This window comes from Poecilia reticulata, linkage group LG9, assembly GCF_000633615.1.
Source record: "Poecilia reticulata strain Guanapo linkage group LG9, Guppy_female_1.0+MT, whole genome shotgun sequence".
Classification (NCBI taxonomy): Eukaryota; Metazoa; Chordata; class Actinopteri; order Cyprinodontiformes; family Poeciliidae; genus Poecilia; species Poecilia reticulata.
The window spans coordinates 26,061,473-26,075,055 of record NC_024339.1 but is presented as its reverse complement, the minus strand read 5'-3'; the positions used below and the strand labels follow the sequence as shown (position 1 = coordinate 26,075,055).

General features: G+C 37.7%; 1 protein-coding gene across 5 annotated transcripts in view; it reads left to right on the top strand.

Annotated features, from left to right (window-relative positions):
• mctp1a (multiple C2 domains, transmembrane 1a) overlaps positions 1 to 13,583 on the top strand; it is a 147,830-nt gene that overhangs the window by 20,933 nt on the left and 113,314 nt on the right. The window contains exon 1 of one of the 5 annotated variants that reach the window (XM_008418930.1): positions 4,919 to 5,018. The exons of the other annotated variants lie outside the window; for them this stretch is intronic. Coding sequence (XP_008417152.1) covers positions 4,977 to 5,018 — 42 coding nt within the window. The 5' untranslated portion in view covers positions 4,919 to 4,976. Of the gene's footprint in view, positions 1 to 4,918; positions 5,019 to 13,583 lie in introns of those variants that run through there. 5 annotated transcript variants of the gene reach the window in all.

Sequence of the window (13,583 nt, the reverse complement as noted above, 5' to 3'; positions counted from 1 at the left end):
AGTATGTATTTTTGAACATGTTCCTTTTGTGTCAAACAAATTAAATGGAGAGAAATATATTATCAGCTTTTATGGAAAATATCTAGAAACACAGAAGCAAACAATTAATTTCACTGCCAGCTGACTTGCAACTAGATCATGCTCAACTGCAGGAATAATGTCATTCTCTGCTACAATCTGTGAGACTAATCAGAGGCAGCATAAAACGACTTTACTACTGCACAATGAGTTATACCACACATAAGACATACGCTTTTCAGTACATAGGAGCAGTGTTTCTTTAGGACAAAGATTGGTCTGCCTGAACTAATCATTTTTGTTTGGTTAGTTTCTTAGCTTTAAAATTAGCATTGTTTTGGTTTTTTTGTTTTGTTTTGTTTTTTAAGCCTGAGTATCACCAGAGGCGGCCCCGAGGGCCACCAGCAGTAGCTGCACCACAGTTTGAGAACCACGGATTAGGTAAAACTAATTACTCAGAGGGCACTTATTAGAGAGAAGAAATGTTGCCAATGACACCCATAATGACCTGTGGGGGAAAAAAAGAAATTACTTGGTCTTTTATGAGAAAATATAATTGTTTTTGAATGGGATTCTATTAGCGTGTGAAATTCTCTGAAGCCAAGCCAAGACCTTGAGACTTCCATTATTAAAAAACATAAAGCTTTCTTTGTCTGAAAGTACTTTTACTCAGATATATTACACGTCTATGTGGTATAAACATGACGCATATTGAAAATTCAGAAACATTTTAAAGTGACTTGAGGCGATGAAGGAATGGAAAAAGCAGCATAAGCTGGAAGCAATAGGTTTTTCCTCTCCCAGTTTATTGCATTCTTCTGTTAGATGTTGAGTGCAAATTGGCAATCGAGAAGCAACCAGAACTTTTCAAGGCTAGTGACAGTTCAAATGGGAAAAGGAGACATGCCGGGGACAAAGGGACTGGGCGCCTAATCAACAGTCACGATGGAGGCAGTTGTGCAAGTAGCAAGTGATGACCTAAGCAATGTCAAGGAGTGATAAGGGAAAAGGGAGGAAGATAGGCGCAGACAAAGAGACAGACAAAAGTAAACAGAGATGATGAATCCATGTATAGATCCAGGGGAAGAAGTGATTCTCCCAGGAGGGGTTCTGTTTGGCCTGGATCCCAGTGTTGATTAGCCACTGTAGTGACTCTGCTTAAAACAAACCAGAACATGGCTATTTTTTTTCTTTTTTTTTTTTTTTTAAATCCTTGCATCCCTTAATCCTCCATGATCATGTTGTTTTCTTCCACTACCTTTACATATTTCATTTGTGTTTTTCCCTAGACTTAATTTTTTTTAACCTTTCACTTTTATTCTTATTTTGTTGACCAATTGCACTTATTCTTATTTATAGAAGTCTGCTTTTTTTTTTTACTTTTTTTTTTTTAAAGATTGGTTTGTTATATTAGGTAGCATACATAATAAGAATGACAGTGATTTCAGTCCACTGGACAATCTGATTGAGGAACTGTAGTTGAATGATATCCACTTACGAATGCTTGCAAAACTTCCAAAAGAGAATTTGTCATGAATTTATGTGCAGAATACATATAAAAATGTGTGAGCGAACCTGGTATAAGCTTAAAATATGGGACATGAAAAACACAAACAAACATTCAAAGCAAAAAGTGCAGCCAAAATCGACTTAAAAGGTAAAACACAATGACTGTTTGATAAAGGTTGAAAGAAAAGACTCAGTTGCGCCATCAATGGCAGCAGGAGATCAAACAATAGTTTGATCTATGAAAACAGTGTGTCTGTCCACTCTACAAAGCTTTTATTGTTACCGGCTGTTGAGAAATCTTCTGACTTTGCTTCTGTAATTTTGTCGCGTTTCCACTTTCTGTGGCTGCTTGGCAGTCATGGAATTCATTATTTATTTAAATTCTGGAGAAATGGTCAAAGTCTATGAGGAAATTAAAATCTATTTTTGTATCTTACAAACAGCCCTGTGTGTGCACGTCTTCGTTTCCTGCCTGCCATGCCTGCCCATCTGTCGGTTAGTCTGACACCAGTCAGCTACCAGTGACAAAGCCTGCATCTCTTCCCGTTTCCTCCGCTGATGACTCTGCAGCACGGAGAAGAGATTTGCACGGGCTTTCAGGAGCTTTTGTCAGCTCTTCTGTCTGTTATGTCACGCAGAGTTACAGCTGAAGTGCGAGGCATACGTGTGTCTGTTTTGCTAATGATGTGCGGTGCATGTTTGAGCGCGTGTCTTTTGTTGTGCATGCGCTGTGATGTGTGATGAGTTATGAGGAAACAGATGGTGCACACTGCAGGGTTTGGAGATGCAAGCATACCAACACGGTAGATTCAAACAAGGACGGATGTAGAGCACGAACGTTTGTTTTTGAGTATTTGGTTTTGATTGCGTGTACACCAGAAATTTCTTATTTTTGATTAAAAATAAACAATACTTCAGCATTCTCTCTGCGTATTTAACTAAGTCAAAGAAATGTAGTTTTGCTGTGCAACTCTGCTTGCCTTTCGGAGTAATGTGTTTCAGTTAGATATTTGTGTGTCCACTGCATTTGTGTGTATGTCATTGGTGGAGTATTAATGCCCAGCTGTAATCAAGGATATAAGCAGCATTTTAGACATCAACCTACCGGAACCTTTAGCCAGCAACCAGTTTTTGTAACAATTTGATCTTTTTAGCATTATTAAAACAGCAACCTCCAGTTACATAGTGCAGAGAATGTAGTTTCTACTTCTAAAACTGCCACCCATTGTATTCCATGACACACGCTGAAAGCTCAAATGAAGAAAACAGAGCTCTTTTGCTGTGTCTGTTATCTTCTGAAAAATATCACTTTCTCACAGCATGAATGAACCACCTACTCAGAGTGATGTATATTATCATGACTTTAAAGTTGAGAAATAGTCCTAAAATAATCTTTTTTGACGTTAACGTTGTTTTTTCTAATGCTAACTGTAACCTAAAGCAAACGGACTCTCAGTGCTATATTTGTCAAAACACATTTCTAAAACTGAACATTTTTCCTTCATCTTACACTTCATCAAATCCAGTTGTTTTACATTGACTTTGACGTAAGCGAAGTTCCGTGCTGTGGCATGCAACGCAGCATTGTAAACATTTCCCGTAAGGCTTTTTTCTCTCTGCAATGCCACTGGTTTTGCGGATGTATGTTGTTTTGAACTCAGCAACTGTAGTCATAAGACCTGCTGACTGACACAGCGCTGATCAGGACTAACACAACAGCAGACATGAAAGGGACAGCTGTCGTGTCCTGGGACCTGACTCTACTGTAATATAAGAACAAGCACACTCTCTCCCACGTACATACACATATACACACACCCTCAAACTGCATGGCTGACAGTGCCAAGAAGCCAAGTGGCACCTCCCTGTTGTTGTGTCCCCCTGTCTGGCTTGGTGTCTGGCTTTTTGCTTTTCGAATGTAAAGGGAACGGAAAGCTGCAAGATATTGATTTCCTTTATTTGCAACTATGTTTGAGATGTTTGTTTAGATTAACCTTTTTTGTTGTTGTTGTTTTTATCCCTCTTTACTGTATCCATTAACTCTATTAATATTCATATACGCATGTTCGTTTTTAATATATGGGTTGATTCTAATCATGGGCTGGTTAGCAGTGTGAAAAATATTAAGATTTATGGCAATGTGTGTTTATGAAAATGTGGAAAAAGTGAAGGTATTGAGGACAAAATTTCATATTGTAGTAGAAAATGTTTACTATGTTAGAAAACTACTTTGAGCATCAAGGTATGAAAACATAATGACTTGCTGCAGGTAGAGTGAAGGTGAGGTCATACATCAATGTGATAGTGAAATATTACTGCAGGTCCTAACCATTACCCAACTAGCGCACACTACCGGTACACAGGGGTGTTTTTATTCCTACAGCTCCAGCCCCTGTTGCACATTTTTTATGTTTTTGGCCACTAAACCTGCTACTGCAGTGCCATTAGAACAGAAAGATTTGGGAAAATGTAGTAAGGTGGAGAAGAATGCTACATACCTTCTGAAATGTAATTTCGATTAAAAAAAAAAGAAAATAGAAGAAGTTAATGTGCTTAAAACACCATGTGCTGCTGGCCGCTGCTCGCTCAGGTTGTTCTCTTCTTTTACGTTTTAAGCATTTCTCCTTGTTTATTTTATTTTTATTTGTGCACAGCTTATCGCTACTGATGCAAGTATTCCACACTGAGAAGGTCCTGTTGACGCTGTACAGTATCTACTGATGCAGTAATGATTATTGACTAAACCAAACACCTTTGTAGGTGTTTCATTAACTCCTTGAGATTAACTAAGTTTTGATATTTAGGGGTGTTAGACAGTGAATAATGAATGTCACCTGACTCCAGGATATTACTTTCAGAGTGCAGATATAAGCAGCCGAGTGGGTAAAAAAAACCCACAACACTTATATGCATGAGCTTTAACTTTTCTAAAGCACCCTCAAAGATGAGTAAATCATCACAAGGCAAAAAATAAATAAATCAAAACAGCATCAATTGCAGCTTGTAAAAGTGAGACACGTGAAAACAGCATATGTAGCTGTATTCTGTGCTATAGGGAAGATATGTAAAGCATAGCGAAAGTGTTCTAATGAAGCTTATCAAAAACATTTTAAATAAAATTGCTGGTAGCATTAGTATTCCGGCTGTTCTCTTGTAAGTCAATAAAAAAAATAATTTAAAAAGCATTTTTTAGGCTACAGTCAGAATTGCCACAGAGTTTAGTGCTTGAGTGAAAGCTAGATGGAGAGAGAGGGAGAGAGACAGAGGGCAGTGTGCAGAGTTGTGAGTGACTGTCTGTGGGGTAACCAAGAACCTCACAGCTGGTTGGCCTTTGCTGCATGCACGCGCGAGGTGCGGAGCGAGTTAGTGTTTGTGTGGGAGCCTCTCTCATATAGGAGAGTAATCCAGCAGAAGCCACAGTTGTACGCTGGAGCGTGTTCAGCCTCTGGATGTTAGCTCTGCCTCTCTCAGCTGTTGGACGGAGCCTTACTGTAGGTATTCATTCATGCATACAAAATAATGTTTGGAACGTCTTCCTGCTGCTTGTTTTTTTTTGTTTTTTTCTTCTTGTAGGAGGCTCTTTTAGACAGACTGATGTAAAATGGTATAGATCTACTTGTTAAGATATGCTGGTATTGTTGCATTGTAGCATTTGCCTGTTCCAGGAAGGTGTCTTTTTATAATTTGGGATGAAAGAATTTAGCGTAAGACCAACGTTTCCATTCCTTTGTCATGTTCACCTGTTTTGCATGCAGATTTCCATACAAACTTTCCATATACCTGATCTTTGCTAGGACTTATTGCTTACAGAACGCATTACCCTTAGGCACAGGTGTTGGGTGTTTGTTTGTTTGTTTTTTTTGTGGCTGGGATGGCAGGACGGAGGTGCAGTGGGTGTGTCGTGTCCAGTTTCCGCCGAGCGTGGAACCTGAGCTGGCTGCTAGTGTGACACGAGACTGGCCAGACTCTGGGCAGGGAGGGGCGCTGACTGGGAGGAAGAGGTGAGGATGTGCTGACATAAAACAGGGAATCACCAAATAAGTATGGGATTTGTTTGGTTTTGAATTTAGTAAAGCGCAGAAACATGCCCTGCAACTTGCACTTCTGTTTTGAGAAGCCATTATTGCTAGAATTGTTTATGCGAGTCCTAAGTCTCTGCTTCCAGGGTTTTGGTGTTGAACGTGCCCAGAAAGATAGAAAAACATTACTTGTGGGACCGGGGATGGGAAGATAAAAGATAAAGGAGGATGAAGGATGAGATGTGAGAGTGGAACTGAGGCAGAGCAGCAGAAATGTCATGAGAATAGAGAGGATGAAAGAGAAGAGGAAAGACTACAGCAGGTAAAAATAGAGAAGATAGCTGCAGGGGGTGAAGAGGAATGGTATAATAAGACGATATGTGCCTATTTGTGTTCGCTCATCAGACTGGCATTAGACAGATTACAAGGCATCCGTCTACTGGAAAAGCAGTTTTCATCAATTTTAAATATCAACTCACATTACTCCTCAAAATCTCAGTATATGTGTGTATGTCTACAGACTTCTGAGAGCCAGAAATCCAACATCTTGGGTCTGAAATACGTAATTCTGGCTGTTCTGAATGCATACTCACTCGTATACATTGCATGCATAATGCACACTGTTGAATTCTCTCAGGACTGGCTAATGTGTTTTTAACATCAGGAACAGATCCAAGAACAAGGATTTATGGGGACTCTTTTTTTTCCCTAAGGGGTTGCTGAATCAGTCCCTTTCTCATGAAAATTGCACATTCTTAAAAACGCATTAACCACACGGTGTGTATTATAGCCTTTTATTCATCATTGAATAAGAAAAGTTGAGCAGTCAACATCGCACTTTGCTTATTACTTGTCTTCTATGCTGGGCTTGTGAATTAAGCTGAATAATTTCAAAAGAATTTGAAATATATGACTGCCAAAAAGTAGACCAGAGTTCAAGTGCCACTGCTGCAGGTGTAACTATCTGCTGAGGGGAAACTGGAGAGGAAAAGGTCTTTGCAGATGGGATTGCTTAGTTACACTTGTGGAGTGTTGCGGCCTGGCTGCTTCCAATCATTTCTGTGGAAAAACAAGTAAACTTGAACGCTTAGAAGATGGTAGGTTATGTACTATTTCTAAACTTACAGCCTGGAGGATGAAGATTTTACACAAAACACGATTCTAAGCCCTATTGTCGTCTTGCTTCTAATACCTGAGCGATGCTTTGTTTCGGAATAAATTACCTATATTCATCACCCTCATGACGCATAAAGCTTGTACCGCATTGTTAAAAACTAGATGCTGATGTAGGAGAATTCAGATGAAAGTTGGTCATGTAAATACTGTATTTATGATGTGCCTCAGCATAATGGCAGACCACCTCGTTCTGCATTTCTGCATCACGATTCTGGAGGCTGGGGCTATCTGGGGCTTTCCGGTCCCACGAGCAGCAATGACTTGTCACTCATTTCCAGTACGGCATCGTTGAAGTTGCTAAATGAGGTGTGACTAATGACGCTTGGCAACCACCACTTTCCGTGTGGCAAACCATTTAACTACTGAGGAAAAGATGAATATCTCCAAAATAATATGGTATTTCCTTTTAAAGTCTCAGTGATTTTAAAAGGGTGTTTGATCCCACTTAGTTTCAGATTCTGTGAACTCACGTTATTTTGTGCTATTTTAAAATAACTGCACAGCATTTTTGTTGTAAATTTTCCCTTACCCCGTGCAGAGAAATTTATTTAAAAAGCATAAATTAACATTTTTGCAAATTTTTTGCACAAGAAAAAATGCACAAGACAGCCAAGAATCCAGCTGGAAATTGCCAGACTGGTGTAGTTGCGTTTGGATCTTTGAACTTGGGAAATCAACGCAGAACACAACGTCTTGATAATAAATTCTGAAGATCAGATTTGGCTTCTTTAGGTGAACATTTGCATGGTAATTTATACTGTAAAAAGGAGAAAATCAGGAGAAAGGTTATGTTAGGAGACCTAACAAACTTGCACCCTGTGGGGAGCTGTAAATGCACTTTGCTGATCTGAGTCTGCTTGTAGCTTACTGTGAAAAAAAGGTCCCTGCTGCTCTTGCTAGTTATCTTCGGTAAGCATTGACGGGGAACATTTTGAGTGAGAGGTTGCTGATTTATTTAATAATTCAACTGGAGGACATCGGCAAATGTTTTGTTTTAGTTAGAGAACAGAAAAAAACATGGCAGTGGTTATTTAAAAAAATACAAAAAGGAAATAAATCCTATCTTATTGCATGTCAACTTGAAAAGTATACAGTACATACTATGGACATTTGTGATGCATAAAAGACAAAGAAACACATCGGCTGTTTTTTCTGTTGTGGAGCTACCGAGTCAGTAGACTGAGTTCAAAATTTTCCAGACGTTTAGGCAGAAGATTTTTCAGACCTGGTCCCAGATCAGTTTGAGAGCTTTGTCAGTGTCATTGCAGACATTTTTTTTTTTTTTTTTGGTTGACAGCTTTGGTTGGCAGCGGGTGAACAGCTTGTCTTTCTGCAGTGTCAGCAACACTTGATGCTCCCAGCTGAGCTTGTCACCATATTCAGAGATGATGATGTGATCTGGTTTGTGTGTGAAAGAGATGCTGCAATTCTTATTGATGTATAATTAAGCATTTTTTTTATTAACAGCAAACCATCGTCTTGCTCCATTGACACACCCAATTATCAATGGATTTAAGCTGCTTTTTTTTTTTTTTTCAATTTTGGCTTCTAGTGTATTGGTTTGTTTTGTATTTCATATTTCCCCTTATTCCATTGTTTACATATCTGATTCCACCACCTCCGCCTCAATCTTTTTTTCACAGTGGAACATCTTCCCTCTTCATTATTTATGGAGCACGGCTCTGTTGTGTAGTTGTCAGGTGCCAGTGGCTCGAGGATGTGTTTGAGGCATTGGTTTCTATTTAATGGAAGGCAAAATTTGCTTAGACATCCTCTTTAGCCTGATTGGAAAATATTTTGTAACACAACCGAGAAGAATGTATTGCAGGTTTTAGTTCAGTCAACTGATGTTATTTTGTGTATTTGGTAGTGGTGATCACTCAGAGTGTATTTAAATGTGTAGTGACAGTGTGGTGACTTATCATTGACTGTTCTTGGTTGACTTTATTAGTGTTGTAATCATGGAGTCATTGATGCCTCACGTTCTCATCTTATATGTGTATAACTTAGTTTTAGCCATAAACCAAACAGAGCTGAGCTCAACTGGCACAACTGGGAGGATGAGTCCTGTAACAGCTGGCAGAAGGAAACAAAACTGGGTTCATATTCCAAGTATCCAGGAAGGGTAGTTCTCATAGAGTTACACACGGAGGGCAGCTGAGGTAAGATTATGAAGGATTATGGTACAAAGGATTAGCATTATAATATGAGTGATTTGTCAAGCAAGTCGCTAAAGTTCTCTTGTCAAATTATACACTTAAATGTCTTTTTTTTTTTACTAAGTGGATAATTGAAATGAAAAAAATAATCTAATGTGTAATTAAAGTTCTACCTTTAGTATAATTACTGATTTTAGTCTCCATTATTACTTACTAGGTGATTCATGATACATCCAGTTAGTGACACATAGATGATGTCTTTAAGAGACCAAAATACAAGATTTGTCTGGTGATTTTTTGCAGACCAAGCAGCACAAATTGGTGCTGCTTGCAGTGGTTGCTTTAAACACTTGGTTTCTCATCTGTTGGTAACCAGTAGAGGACAAACCACTAACTGTGTACGTAGCGCAGTTTCCCATCAAATGCATGTTGAACATGCATAAACTGAAGCCACAGTTTATGAGGTTAAAGCTTCCTCCTACTAATGGAGCAACAGCGTACCAAACAGTCACATCTGGACATGTCCAAACCTCAAAAAGGCAGTTTGAAAGTCTGCAGGCAAAAATAAATAAATAAACCGACTAAACCACAATTATTATTTATTTATTTATTTATTTATTTATTTATTTATTTATTTATTTATTTATTTATTTATTTATTTTAAAACAACTTATTATTGACGATTAGCTTCCAAAATAAACCACCTTATTGCAGTCGCTGCTATTATACCAGAGGAATCTATCTATTCCATCAATTTTAAAGCCGATACTGTGAATGTAGTGCGAAATCTATTATCTTAAACAATGTTTACTAATTCAAACGAACCAAATTTATTCAAAAGTATTTTCATTATATGTGTGAAAACATTGTGAGCAATCAGCACTGTTCTTCAGTTACTTTCTCATTATTCAAGTAGCTGCACTTATCTGGGCACACATGTGCCCCAGTAATCCCTGCTGCGTGTTATTTGAAAGGTTATGCAAGATTTATTTTTGGTAGCTAAGCATAAATTCTTCATAAGTCATCATTCAATTAGGAGGGATTTCCTTTACCTCATAGAAAGTACTTATTTGATGTCACAGATGAAAAAAGCTATTGATTGTAATCATGGATGGGAGGATTGATGGCATTATAAGGGGATGATCCTTGGGAAGTCATTTATTGTAAAGCAGGTCCAACAGAGGGGGTTATTTCTGTAGAGAGGAGGATATGCTGGCAATGAGAAAACAGGATACTGTGATCAAACCATGTCATCCTTCGAATTGTTGTTTTAGAGAATCTCTAATAGCTGTAAGAGCAAAAGAGGGATTTAAGAGTGAGCAGAAGATGCAGAGTAATAGATTAATAGACTGGGTAATAGTTCAACTGTAATTACTAAAACGTTGTGGTTAATTGTGTTCATGTAAAAGAGTTTTTGTTCTATTTTGGACTTAGTAAGTTCTTTAAAAAGCTTCCCACCATGCTTTCCAAATGAAGACCAAGATTTGGCTGAAAATGTTTGAACTGGGACAGAAAAGGATTGTGGAAGATGTTGGACACAACTCGTCATTGCTGCAAAATACAGTTAAGAGACACAGAAATTATATTATATTATATTATATGTAAGCTGCACAGAGCTCTCATTTAGAAAACCTTCCCTGTGCAAAACCCCCTGAACTCTATCATTTCAAGCTGCTGAAATGTCGAAAAAGGAAAAAAAGATCAGTCTCAGAGCTGTGGTGTATTTTTAATGACGCCTGGCAATATGTAGTCTTGTAATTCTGATGCTATCAAAGCCATCAGATAAGCAAAACCTAAAACTTTTAAGAAGTCAGTTGTTAAAAGGGTTTATTATTATGACATGAGGCAGTTGCGTTTAGTTTTCTGTAGCAATGAAAATCTCATGTAATTGGTAAAATTGATTATTTGGTGTAACAAGTTTGTACACGTTGTACTGTATATTTATGATGAACATAAACAGCACATTCTGCTCCATCGGACATTCCTTGCCAGAACTTTAAACTGTGATAGCATCAAACATTTTGTGGTTAATTATGCAAGTGCAGAGTTTCCTTCCTGATTGAAAGATACTAGAAATATCTGTGTCTCATTTCTCTGAGCAGGAAAGACCAGAGTCCTTTTCTTCTAGTGTCGATTTGTAGCTGAATAGATTTTTCGGAGTGTCACTGAACAAATGAACTCTTTCCTTTTCATTCACTGTCATTTTTTTTTTTTTACTTAATCACTTCATTGCCTTCTACTTTATCCATGCTGGGTTGCCTCTCTAGACTTCTCATTTATGATCATGGGCCATTGATGTGCTACCATCTGTTCTGTAAAATCATCTTTTACGATCAGAATTAATGGAACCGAAGAGAAATTTCTTTTTTCTCTCTGCATGTCCCAAAGTGTCTGCTTTTGATAAAACGCTTTTACTTCTAATGTCAAGTTGGAATTGCAATTGTATGATGCAGTGTGTTGATTCAGTTGTGCTCGTTCCAGCAGATACGAGCTTTAACTGTCATTCCACCTGCTACGTCAGAAGAATAATTACCTCAATCTGGGTCTGGAGTGGGAAGAGGCTTGCAATTTATACAGCAGGCTGCTCGGCTGTTATTAGGGAAAGAGCACACCAAAGAAACCTCATTATTTAGTTGAGTGGCTCTTGTTACATTACATAGGGTCAGCCTGCACATACTGAGAAGCAATCATACTCTTATAGCCGTGCATGCTGAAGCTTCTCAGCAGCATTAATAAATGGACTGCACAGCAATTTTAAGATTATGTTTGATGCGACGTGATTTTAATGAACTGTGTCTCACTGAAGCATTTCCATCTTTTGAATGTCTTTACATTTTGCCTTATTATAACCACAAACTAATAGTGCGTGATTGTGAAGCTGAAGGTTACATGGTGGTGTAAACCGTTTTCAAATAAACTCTGGTACTCCCAAATAAAATACTGAAATTCATATATAGGAATTTATTTTTGAGGGTAAAATTATCAAACTGCATACAGTTTGAGAGTTCAGAAAAATTTCAGAAAAGAGTTGCTGTCGACTGCAGATATTTAAATATCTGGGACATTACATTGTATTCCTCACTGTAAAGAATACAGCCTTTCTTTTTTATTATTTTTACAAATGTAAGAAAGGTAAATTTGACTAAACCATGAAATCAAAATTGAGTCTTTTCTAAGTTGTTTGTAGGCATAGTACTCCCATCCATCTTTGCCTATGTAACACTCTGACATTGACAAAAAGAATAAAAAATTATTTCTTTGATTTGTGTGGCATTTAGCACACAGAAATTTGTGTTTCTACAGATTTTGTTAACATCTGGTTTAGTCTTAGATAAAATCCAGTGCAACTAATTATGTAAATTTGCTTCTCACTTCAGAATTACGAACCACTTCATGTTAGTCTGTCACATAAAATCTTGATAAAATGCATTGATGTTTGACTTTGTAACGTTAGTTAAAAACTCCAAGGTTCACAAATGTTTTTGCAAGGCATTGTATGACATTTGATTTCCAAATTGTGATTAAAAATAATTTACAGACAAGTAAAATTGTTTCCAGACAAGTAAGTTGGTTTTCTGACACAATAGAGTAAAAAGATGGATTGAATGCGACAGAGACAGACAGTACTGGATTCAGTTCACTTGTCATAGAAAAAATGATGGATGAAAGTTCGCCATCTTCAGGGTGACTCAGTCAGTAGCTGGTGATTTCAAAATCTGCAAATATTTATTATCCTTTCTTAAAACCAGATAATAGGTGTCACATTTTGTTGATGCATGAATTACTTTTTAAAATAACAATCTGTAAAAATGTACAATATTTAGTTGTTTAAACTGAATTTTTACTCTGTCTTACATAAAATATAAGAGGAGGATTTTAAGACATATAGAGCTGGAGACAACCTCAGTCTTCTACAGTGTTTTCCTCCCCCGTATGTTCTAAATTTAGTGTGAGTACAAAAAAAACCCGAATACATTTCTAGCAATGTATTAGGCCTCACTGGCAAACCTCAAGAGCCTTTCCTACAACATGTGGTTGTGATCGTAGCGTCTATGTACCATGCTGTTGTTCTATGGTTTGAACACTGAAGGAGGGACTCTGGGTCAGCACTCTTTTCTTGACAGATATAAACTACATCAGAACGAATGAATTCTGATGCACTCAGAGTACATCGTTTCTTTTTATTTATTTGGGAGCATTGGATCTGTGTGGTTCTGAGTTAGCTTAGTTGTGTTTTTGAAAGCTTAAATACTTGCCTTATGTACGCGTTTAAAATATGTGCATTATGACTTGCCGGGAGTCCTATTTGCTGCGAATGAAATAATCAGATGAACATAGTCCTGGTACAATGTTTCCATCTGAGCTCTGATCAAAGTATTCAGCAAACATTAATTAGAAGTTCGTTTCAGGATTGGACATCAATTGCAAGCAAGACCCGTAACAATGCAATCTAATTTTCTGCCAGACACATAACCCCAGGATGCCAACACCTCAACATCAGGACCATTAGCTCAGCAGCATGATTTAGATAACAGCCATCCATCACTCTGTCAGCAAATAAAACTACTAAAGTTTATCTGGCAACATTCTTGAAAGGGGCTGCAGAGCCCCTCTCTATCGCTCTAGTAGAGTGAAGTGAATAGAGCTTGTAGATGGGATTTGTTGGATCTGTGTTTCACATAGGTCATATGATATATATATA